General features: G+C 38.3%; 1 protein-coding gene across 2 annotated transcripts; it reads right to left on the bottom strand.

The window, feature by feature from the left end:
* Window positions 1–107: 107 nt before the first annotated feature.
* Window positions 108–10,707, bottom strand: grap2a (GRB2 related adaptor protein 2a). 2 transcript variants are annotated; one of them, XM_084036512.1, is made up of 8 exons: window positions 10,469–10,707; window positions 5,317–5,442; window positions 5,141–5,232; window positions 4,762–4,881; window positions 3,210–3,396; window positions 1,312–1,407; window positions 750–866; window positions 108–628 (listed from the first exon to the last, which is right to left on the bottom strand). In XM_084036512.1, exons 2-8 carry the CDS (start codon window positions 5,392–5,394, stop codon window positions 449–451), a joined length of 870 nt encoding a protein of 289 aa, XP_083892638.1. In that variant the 5' UTR covers window positions 5,395–5,442; window positions 10,469–10,707; the 3' UTR covers window positions 108–448. The 2 variants fall into 2 exon arrangements, with proteins under 2 accessions (XP_083892638.1, XP_083892639.1); XM_084036513.1 differs by having other exon boundaries at window positions 10,464–10,707.
* Between the last annotated feature and the right edge of the window lie 977 nt (window positions 10,708–11,684).

The raw sequence follows: 11,684 nt of genomic DNA on the forward strand, positions 1-11,684 counted from the left end.
GTCCAGGAGTCACTGAACAAGTCAATTGCAGGGTTTCTTATAAAAAAAAATAAAAAATAAAAAAATAAATGTAGGTTTTAGGAAACACTAATAGCACAAACCTTCACACAGGTTTTTTTTTAAATGACTTTTAATTGTGAGGAGGGTACACGTCTATGTAAAGCATTCAGGCTTCTTGAGAAATCTACAGATCTTGTCATACAAAACGTTTGGTGGTATAAAACATGACTACACTTACACAACATGAGCAGAAACAGACCGGCCAATCAGCCTTTTGCAAATAAATAGACCTGTTGTTGTCAGACATGATTGAAATGTTTAAAGGAACCTTCCTCGGTGCCACCTGCAGCAGATTTTGAGTTGAAGTTCCCGTCTCTGCGTCTTTCTGCAGCATTTCTGTGAATATTATCTGAAACCTTGTCCTTTGGGGCGTCGTGATGAACACAGCTCACAGCTGTATCGTGTAGTTGGCTGGAAACAGCCCGCTCTTCCCCCGCAGCCTCCCTTTCCACCACGACGCGTCAGAGTGGTCCAACAGCTCGATGATGTCACCGGCGCTGAACCCAAGTTCGTCGTCTTCCTCCGCCGTGAAGTCGAACAGCGCCTTCACCTGCAGCGTGGTCGCCCTCTGTGGGACACGGCAAGGAAAACCATCAGCAAGCGCTGTTTAACATTATTTATATCATATAAAAATATTACAACACATAAACATGTCAACACACATGAGTGTGTGTTGTGAGGAGGCTGACCTGAGGGAGCGGCATGGTGTCGGACGTACGTCGGGGAGGCTGAGCCGCCATGATGGGGCTGTTTCTTCCCGTGTGACCGATGGTGTGAGCTCGCTCCTCCAGACCGGCTCTCTTAGCCTGGAAACAAGACGGACAACGCTCAGCCTTCCTGCTTTAGCTGGCCGCCAAACTAAAACAAGACGTAGAGCTGTGATTGCCCATTTGTACCTGCAGGGTTTACTTCTGCAGTGGATTGTGGGTAAGAAAGCAGAGTCTTTCAACAAAACAAGTAGAAAAGATAATTTACACTGTAAAAAATGTTGCTTCATATAAAAAGAAAACCTTCATTCATATGAAGCAAAACATTTCTAAATGTTTTGTTAATCAACATTGATGTCAAGTTTAATTATGACACCATATAAGTACTAAATATTAAATTATAATATACATTTTTTTAAATCAACAGCATAAAACAGTATTATGAAGGATCTGCTTTGATGTCATTGATTGTTTAAAACAGTTTTTACAAATCCGATCACGTGAACAAAACGTCAGGCCGATGGCGGCGAGGCGTGTGTCGTACCAGCTGGTTGTGAGGCTGGTCTGAAGCTCGGCGCGGCGAAGCGACGGCGGCTGCAGCTGCTGCGTTACGTTGTTCAGGCAAACTTCCTCTCTTCACCTACAGGAAGGAAACGCACAGCCAGTAGAGGGCAGCACACAGCGACAAGAGTGGTCATTTACCAGTTATTTAGAGTTTTTACATCAGTGTGAAATAAATAACTCTGGGTCTGTTATTACATTTCATTAGTTAAAAACAAATAATTCATTATACAATAGTAAAGAAGATGAAGGAATAAATCAAACAGCTGATTATATCCAAACGTTTGCCTTCTAGGTTCTTTATTCAGGGTTCAGGTGAACCTTCAGTCTTTTTGTTTTTAAAATATGGGTTAAATCTGTGCCTAATAAATCTGTTTCTGTATTTAAAAAAATGTGCATTCACAGACTTTACTTTAAATTAATCTTCCATAATACGCAGATGACACCCAGCTGTTCCTCTCTTTTCCCCCGTCCTCTGACACTCACATTGCAACTCGCATCTCGGACTGTCTGGCTGACATCTCTGTCTGGACAACTGCACATCACCTCAAGCTTAACCTGAATAAAACCGAACTCCTCTTCATCCCAGGGAAAGACTGCCCTCGCATGGACCTGTCGGTCACTGTCGAGGGCATCACAGTATTGCCGTCGTCAACTGCGAGGAACCTGGGTGTAATCCTCGATGACCAACTATCCTGCACCCCCAACATCACTGCTGTGGCCCGATCCTGCAGATTTGCCCTCTACAACATCCGCAGGATTCGGACCCTCCTCACAAAGGACGCAACGCAACTCCTGGTCCAAGCACTGGTCATCTCCCGCCTTGACTACTGCAACTCTCTCCTGGCCGGACTCCCGGCCTCTGCGATTAAACCATTGCAGCGTATCCAGAACGCTGCAGCACGCCTTATCTTCAATCTACCCAAATTCTCCCATGTGACCCCCCTCCTCCGTGACCTCCACTGGCTCCCTGTTGCAGCACGCATCCAATTCAAGACGATGACACTGGCCTTCAGGGCCATCAATGGAACGGCACCCATCTACCTTCAAACACTGGTCAAACCTCATGCCCCGAAGCGAGCACTTCGCTCCTCTACTTCAGCTGGCCGGCTGGTACCACCATCGCTGAAATCAAACAAATGTCGCTCAGCAAAGTCCAGACTCTTCTCTGTTCTGGTCCTCAGTGGTGGAACGAACTCCCGACTAATGTCAGGACAGCAGAGTCATTTGCCATTTTCCGAAAAAGGCTCAAGACTCACCTGTTCAGACTTCACCTCGACTAGCATGACCCACTAACACCCCCCCCCCCCCCCCCCCCAAAAAAAAACCCTTACCTATAGCACTCTGATCGTAGCACTGTTGCTCTTGAAGTACTAGTTTACTCAGATGAGAACCTAACACTTGTTCTATTTTTAGCTCTTACTTTATCAGCAATGATACGTTGTGGTTTCTTTGTTTCCTTCTTTTGACAAATGTACTTATTGTAAGTCGCTATACCCCAACACAATAAAAGAGTTCAACATATCAAAATTGTATTAAATTTGATGTTGACAAATTTTGTTTTTTAATATCCAGCTGTTGGCTATTTAGGCCAAAGTAGCAGCATTTAACCATTATAATTATTTAAATTGTTCTATATTTCTTTTTATTGTACTACAAAAATAATCAATTTGTCCACCAATAATTTTGATAGTTTGAGTAATTTTTGAAGCAAAAATGTGAGAAAAAATGCTTGTGGGTGATTTGTATAGACTTGTGAATATGTAGAGAATATTAGTTTAAACTCCTGTAAACAGGATGATAGTAGAAATCTGTTAGTAGGTCAGCGTGAGGTCTTCTTCTGGAAGTTTAGTTGGAGGTGTAAACAGAAGGGAGTCCTACCGTCTGGGCGGGGGGGCTGTTGCTGTCCGAGCTGCCGTCGTTGAGGTAGATCTCCCTGGTTTTGGAGATGGAGGTGGCCTTGTAGAAGTCCACCAGCTTGTTGAGGGAGGAGAACTTCTCAGACCACAGGAAGTACTGGCCTTTGTTGTCCTTCATCACTTTGAAGTGCTGAACGTCGCTCTCGTGCCTGAGGACGAGAACGTGTTGATCAGCTGACTTCCTGTTTTCTCTGTGAGCTTCTTCACTGGTTTCCAAAGATCTTTAAACGTAAATATATAACCAACCTATTCATATTCCAGGCCTTCCTTTTATTTATTTGTTTATGTATTTATTTATTATATAATATTCTATTTACTTATTTTATTCTATTTAAGATGTAAATATTATTTTTTAGTCTATTTTAGTATTATTTTATTGATGACTAATTTTCTATTTAAGATGTAAATATTATCTTTTTATTCTATTTAAGTATAATGTTATTGATAACTTATTTTATTCTATTTTAAGATGTAAAAATGATTTAATTTATTATTTTATTAATCACTTAATTTATTATATTTAAGCTGTAAATATTATTTCATTTATTTGATTAATCACTCATTTTATTATATTTAAGCTGTAAATATTTAATTTATTATTTTATTAATCACTAATTTTATTATATTTAAGATGTAAATATTATTCATTTATTATTTTATTAATCACTTATTTTATTCTATTTAAGCTGTAAATATTAAATTTATTATTTTATTAATCACTTAATTTATTATATTTAAGATGTAAGTCTTTATTCTATTTTATAGTTTTTTTATTATTATAGTTTTACAAGTATCACTGTTATTATAGCTTTTTAATCCATTTCATAAATAATTTTAATCGTTTTGGTGGTTTTCCTGCTGGGTCCACACTCACTCCGTCTCATTACTCATCTGTGACCCACACTGACCACAAATAAAACTGGTTTTGAATCCTGTCATTCCGGATGGATTTCCTCGGCTGGATGGTCCTCTGCTGGTTGTCGTACAGAACTACAACATGGAGGGTTTTTACTGGAGAGGTCGTCCTTGGCACAGAAACCAGTTTACTCGAGCATCTTCCTGCAGATCTACCGGTTTGTAAATATGTGAAGTCTTTGCAAAGTTTGCAGCACATCAGAGACACTGAGAGGACGATGAGTCAGACATCAACTCTTTTATGTTTGTTGATGGGCATAGAGGGGGAACACCAGTTTAATGTTTTACCAGATTTCAGTGTTAGAAACTAGATAACACCCTCAATGACTAATCCCATGTGGTTATGCATCAAGAGTGTGAAATGAACAATACATTTCCCAGTTTAATCGTTGGGATTATTCTTCATTTATCTTGTTATACGCTAAATTTAAAAGAAACAGTCGTATTTTTTACATCAAATCCCTTTTTTTTTTCTCTTCTGTAAAATTGGTTTCAGAACCCTCAGGTTGTGAAAAGTGAAGCCAATGCCCAAAGAGCCTGAAAAGCTGCGTTCTCTCTGCCAGTTTCTTTTTCTGAGCTCTTGGAGATCTTGAACCCACCTGACGGAGATGGAGAAGTCTCCCGGGGAGCTCTGGGATCCTCGGATCACGAAGTCTCCCACGCCTTTGTGACGGAGGATTTCCTCCGCAGCGCTGCGGGTGGCGTTCTCCTGAAACCACCTGAACACACACACACGCACACAATGAAAACCACACACACCTACACCCAGCGGTGCATTACCTGCTGTAACTTCCTCCTTTACAAATGCATATTTTTTTTCATGACCACAAGCCTCGAAACTATTTCTTTTTTTTATTACAGTTCTCTTGTGAAAAGGAAACATTAAAAAGATTATCTTAAAAGTATAATCAGTCCGTGTGACACTGAATCAATTTGGATCTTCAAACGTTTAGATTTGCTTGATTTACTGCCTCCCACCTCGGAGTCTGCACCTCGATGTAGTTCTGTGGTACGAATCCTTCCTGTCCGTTCATCTCTGCTTTAAACCACTCGTCCTGTGGGCTTAAGATCTGATCAGAAGAAGAGAAAACGGATGTCACACACACATAAAAAAAAGACATTTTGAAGTTAAGAAAAGGATCGCCCTGACCAACCTTGATTACGTCGCCTCTCTTGAAGCTGAGCTCGTCGCCGGCCGTTGCAGTGAAGTCATACTTTCCTCGGGCTTCCATCGGGACAGAGGGGAGTTCAGACGAGCAAAGAGACGAATCTGAGAGTTTCTACACAAAACAAACAAACAACGTTAAACTTACTGGAGAAGTAATTATGTTAATACAGGTTAATACTGTCAACAGCTAGAAAGGAATCATTTTAAAAATAAAAACTGATAGATATCACCATAAAACTTCCCCAGCTGATAACTGACATTAAGACAATTATTTTTTATATGACATGTTTAAATCTAATTGTAACCTTTGGTAAATTTAGGAGAAAACTACAAATATACAGAATAGTAAAATAAACAACTAAACATGTGGATGTTCCATCCTAAACATGATGCTTCACAAAAAAAAATCTGATGTGAGAGCAGAAAGTCTTTCCTCCCAAGATGTCAACACACTGATTAAATGGCTTAGATTATTTTTTAAAGGAAGTCACAAGATGATTAAAAAAAAAAAACTTTCAAAGTGAACCATTTAAGGTTAATAATACTAATAATTAAATATATAAACTTTTGATAAAGGCTTGCCAAACTTGTCACGCTTCGTCAACGAGTCAAAACAGAACATTATTTATAGCTTCTGTCAAAAACAGAAGCAGCGCTAAACATTTACATGCTGCCGACAAACTCTTAAAGGGACTTATTTGACTTCTGGGGTGGAAATAACCACAATCGCTGCTTTTTACATGTTCTGGAGTCTCAGATACGCCGGGAAACCAAACGCAAACAGCCAGAGTTGCTTTTCACTGAGCTAGACACGTCAGCTGGTTTACTAAAGCTGGATGAACCCAAATCAAACTATTTTGTTGTGATTGAATTGCAATAAACGGATAGAAATGATGCCGAAATAACGACATTATGACAACAATTTGTAAAAAGTCTGAACTCATGTTTTCTTAGGTCCGTCTGCAAGACGACAAGCTAACAACTTTTAAAATGCTTGTTTTCTGAATGGAGTCTGGTTTGATGGGAGCTGGGCTATGCTAACACTGTAGCTACTCCATCAACACTCCAAATAAGGTCATAGACAGTCTGGTTTATACACATAGTCTGGTTGATCTCTTATAAAACTCCTATATCTTTATTTAAAATCTGGATATGAAACACAACATTAGGGTTAATAGTGAAATAAAATGCATTTAAATCATAAAATAGAAGCTGATGTTAAATATTTCTTGTCTAAAAGTGTTGATTTATCAAAGGTTTTTTCCGGGGACATTTACATTTACATTTAGGGCATTTAGCAGACGCTTTTGTCCAAAGTGACTAACAATAAGAACATATCATTGCCGATAAAGTGAGAGCGATATGATGGGAGGAAAAGCAGATGTGGACAGAATATAAACGTCAAACACAAACACAAGCAGCAGTTTCATACGTCGGTTCCTGGTTTATGACGCAGCGTGAGGTCACATGGGACGCAGCCAATCGGTGGTTGGAATCCCTCGACGTGAATGAAGGACATGGAGATTTAAAAGGAACTGGAAAAACGACTTTGTTATCTATTTCTGGATTAGGAAGAGTCACAGAAGCCACTTCCTCATCAGCTTAACTGTTTACAGATACGTCAACACTCCCAAACATCTTTAACGTGAACCGGTTTGGGGTCTGAAACCAAACTTTGAATCCCGTGAGGGCGGTTATCGTACGCCTGCTGTTATTTTCCCACAGACGTGGATGAAATCATCGCACTGCGGCCCTCGGGGAGAAGGATGTGGTGACTTATCGTGGAGTGAACTGAATCGCTGGTTGCAGCTGGAGCTTCAGACTTCGTACTGTAAAACAGCCAGTTTCCCCCTTTTTATTGGTTCCGAGACATCCCATAGCAAAACAATATTCATCGCCTTTTTTTAAAATCACACAGCTCTGAAAATGAACTTAAAATTATCTTTTTGAGGGCTTGTTTAAACTTGTTTGTTTTCTGCTGCCTTGCTTTGTTCTGTTCCTTTTTTGTATTGTATGTATTATTATTATTATTATTTACTGAAGCCTTTGCATCACTATTAATTATAACAGTTTAATTAACCTTTGCAGCCGCCTAATTTGAAAAATCACAGTTATAAAAAAAAAAGAAAGTGAAACATCTGGATAGCTAAAAATGACAGTCCTCGACTAAAGAAATACTATTTTGTCAATTAGTTGATTTAATTGACAGAGAAAGAAAATTAGCATAAGGATTAACAGAGAAGAGATTTAGTCGACTAAAAGGGGGCAGTCCTGCTATAAAAAGATATTATTGAATTATTATTAAAATATTTACAATAATTCATTAAGTCAAATGATGCATCGTGAAGGAGAGATTTATCAAGTTTAACTTTTATATTAAAGTATCCAACTTTAGAGCTCCTACCTCTTTAGAGGCAATGTGACTACCAATTAAATCATTTAGGCTCATAAATTAAAAGCTTCTTGTGTTAATTGACCAGATGTTTCAAACATCATCAGGATTTATTGAACTAACTTCCAAAATAAACGACTGTTCAAATGCAGAAATAAATAAAGTGGAAATAAACTACGCTTTTAGAACAGCGAGTTGTTCATGTGTGACTTTAGGGAATCTTTTTTTTTATTTTTTTTTATCTTATCTTTAATATCTAACTTAGGCCCCTCCCACTTGAGTCAACATTTAATGAGGATACGATCGGCTTCCAGGTGATAACAGCAGCGAGAGAAACCGGACGGAAGTCTGTGTGTTGGGCTGCTTTCATGTCATTTATTTATTATTTGTTATAAAAAAAAAAGCTGCAGTAAAAAGATTTAGTAAAAGCAGCGGTGCAGGTTTTTAAAGAGTCCACGTTCAGTAGATTTAAAATAAAATCTCTCAACCAATCGGCTCTCGGTCTGATGGCGGAACTAATTCTAAACCAATCAAAAGCTGAATCTTCAGATCATGGCTCAGCTCGAACCTGCTTGGCCGATGCTACTCGCCTCCTCTTTTACAAAAATCTGACAGATCACGATGAAATTAAAATGTAGTTTGGACGAACTTCTGAGACATTTTTTAGTGTAAGTTTTAATATAATTTTATCTCTCACTTTTATGATTGATGTTTTCTTTCTTGTAATATAAAAACGTACGTGTCAAAAAGGGAAAACAAGTTGTTTTGGTTTAAGTTGCCTGGTAGCACGTATTGACATTCTTGACAGAAGGATAAAACCACAAAACGCACATGACGAGTGGTTTTCCTGCATTTGCATCTTTTTTCTTTTTCATTCACATTACTTTTACTTTACAAATAAGACTCACTACATTCTGTTTACTCTTATAAAAGGTCATGCTTCGGTCTAGATTTTCAATCATAGGAGTCAAAGAAGAGCAGCCAATATGACAAAGCTGGAAACAGTGAAATTTGGCATTTTTTTGCTTAAAAAAACGACGTTTAAACAATCAATTGACTATAACGCTTGTTTTTTTTCTAGGGCTGCACTAATCATTATGAATTAATTGATTTGTATGAACATCCTTTGGAAATTCCCAGTCTAACTTGATGTCTTTAAACGTCTCATTCTGACTCTTATAAAAGGTCATGCTTCGGTCTAGATTTTCAATCATAGGAGTCAAAGAAGAGCAGCCAATATGACAAAGCTGGAAACAGTGAAATTTGGCATTTTTTTGCTTAAAAAAACGACGTTTAAACAATCAATTGACTATAACGCTTGTTTTTTTTCTAGGGCTGCACTAATCATTATGAATTAATTGATTTGTATGAACATCCTTTGGAAATTCCCAGTCTAACTTGATGTCTTTAAACGTCTCATTCTGTTCGACCATCAGCTCAAAAAATAATTCAATAAACAATGAATTGATTATAAATGGTTACTAATGTTTAGACGTTGAAAAGTGTCTTTAATTGACTTTGAAGATATTTTTGGTGACACAATCGTTCATCTCAGCATGCAGCTTTTTGAAACGCTGATAACTGCAGTTAATAGTTTCGGTTTTAAAAAGGTGTTTTTGCGTTTTGATTTGTTATCTTCAGAGGGGTTTCTGTTTCAGCTGCACAGTGTGTGATCAGACCGAATCAAGGAAGAAGAGATGCAGCTGAAAAAGGTTTTTACCGCCGAAGTCACAATAATACTGAAAATATTAACTAATGAAAGCAGTCAGAACTCAGAGAAATGGAGCGTTACAATGTTATATATATTATTTAAAGATTCAAAGGGTTCTATATTATTTGATTCTCTTTTATTGTAATATTTGGTGGAGCTTCGTCATCTAACTGAATCTGAGTCACAACTAAGATAATAATTATTTTAATGTTCTTGTTTTACAGGATACGATGAATCCCTTAAGTGTGAAATGTTTTTTTAAAGAAATGTAATTTCTCAGAACCCAAAGTGACGTCTTCATATTAAATTACTTACAAAAAAGACAAAGATATGAATTTGCCGGTGAAGTATGATAAAGAATAGCTGCACATGGAACTAGAGTGTTTGGTGATTCTGTGAGGGTCAAAGGTCACATCTTGATGTTTAACTGGCTGTTTTTTTTTTATCATCCTCACATTTGAAACTAACAGTCGGTTGCAGCAGCAGCAGGTTGTCTTCAGCTCAGGGTGCAGAAGGGCGTGTCCCATGTTGGCAGAGCAGGATCTCTCCAAATGAGGTTCGCTCACAGACCAACACTGACCTCTGACCTCTGACCCTGATTTCTGACCCCCTCTGGTGACCCCAACCCGATTTACACAAACAAATAAGCATTTTAACGATGAGATTATGATGACCTCCTCCAACCCTCTCTGCCACATACACGTTTCGAAACCACTTCCCCAAAGTGAGGCGAGTAAAAAAAGCCTGAACGTGAACACTTGAGTAAGAAGAACTCATTTATGTAGATTTATGGAGGATTTCACTGCTGCAGGTGTCCGTGTTATGGATCAGAACTCACAGCCTCTCATGTTGGCTGTTCACAGGCGCAGCAGAGATTTAAGTAAGGCTTCATTCAGTATTAAAATTAATTTAAATAAAAAAAGGTGGAGGTGAACGACAGAGGAGTGGGACATCGAGAGGAAGAGGAAGCGAAATCAGCTGTTGCTTTAAAATCATTATTTTCTTTACAAGGAAGTTGATATTAAATCACCTTACCTTTCCTCCTCTCCCCCGGAGTGGAGATCAACTCGTGGGGGAGAAGTTTTTATTCTACAGGCTGGCGTCGTCTCCGTGCGGAGCCTGAACGCAGCAGCATGTCTGTCGTTCTGTCGGGAAACAGAAATAAAAGCTCTTCTTCGGGCGGCGGGGGGATTTCTGACTCCGCGGGGCTGGATGAAGGCGAAGGAACACACGGACGGACGTCTGCGTGAAGCTGAGCCGCCTCCGATACAAGAGAACCAGCCGCGGAGCGCGTTCGACGTCACTTCCGTCGTCGTTTTTCAGAATAAAACTCCACTTGTCACCGTTTAGCCTACATGTCGTAAATGTAAAATTTGACTACTTTATATAAAGCGAATAATTTATATATATTATGTGTGTATATATGTAGGCTACATTATTTTTATATAAAATATGAATCTCAAAAAATAACTAGCACGCTAGGCTAACTAAAACTGTCAAATAGGCTAAATGTAGCCAAAAGTAAAACATTTTCCTGTGAAATCTGGTGACAAAGAAGTAAAAAGTGGTGTTAATGTCACCTAAGTAATCAATTAAAGTAGGCCTACCTTATTAAGTTAGAGTTAGCCTCTGTAGCTGCTGTGAGTATCCCTCAGTGAAACTTGATAAATCAAATGCATTTGATTGCTACAGAGACTTTTTACTAAAAGCTGATCATTATATTAGTGGCTGGTACTAGCTATAGAATTACATTTTTGATAGCAATTGCTTGCAGTAATAGGCGCCACAAAGTAAGATGCAAATGGAAGTGTTACTTAATATCAAATTAGATTGGTCAAATCTGCTATAATCAACAAAAAACAGCACATTTGGATGATTGTATGTATAGAAATTAAATTTTTCTCTGCATGAATTTTACTAACAAACAATCGAATTGAGGAACTATAAAAAAATAGATTTAAACTCTATTTATACAATATGTCACAACTAAAATACCTTTATGCCCTGATGTCAAATATATATGTTAAACATATTACAATCCAAATTACACCACACAGTGTCTTGTCATCTTGTCTTAGTTCCCTCCCTTCCTCCTTTATGTTTTTCTCAGTTTTTATCAAATAAGCAGGATCCATTAATTCCCTAAAAAGTCTGGTAACATGAGTGAACATCCAGAGAAACCAGATTCTAACATGTCTAACAGCTAACTTCACAGTTCAGTGTTGGCTGATTGGATACCAGAGTCTCACTT

This window comes from Eutrigla gurnardus (assembly GCF_963514095.1).
Source record: "Eutrigla gurnardus genome assembly, chromosome: 20".
Classification (NCBI taxonomy): Eukaryota; Metazoa; Chordata; class Actinopteri; order Perciformes; family Triglidae; genus Eutrigla; species Eutrigla gurnardus.

Bases quoted from the DNA above. Each gene is read 5' to 3' on its own strand.
- grap2a (XM_084036512.1), bottom strand. From the start codon at position 5,394: ATGGAAGCCCGAGGAAAGTATGACTTCACTGCAACGGCCGGCGACGAG. The intron at 867-1,311 runs GTACGACACACG...TCTTGTTTCCAG, and splicing joins ACCAGCCTCACAACCAGCTG to GCTAAGAGAGCCGGTCTGGA. The intron at 629-749 runs GTCAGCCTCCTC...CGTGTCCCACAG, and splicing joins ACACCATGCCGCTCCCTCAG to AGGGCGACCACGCTGCAGGT.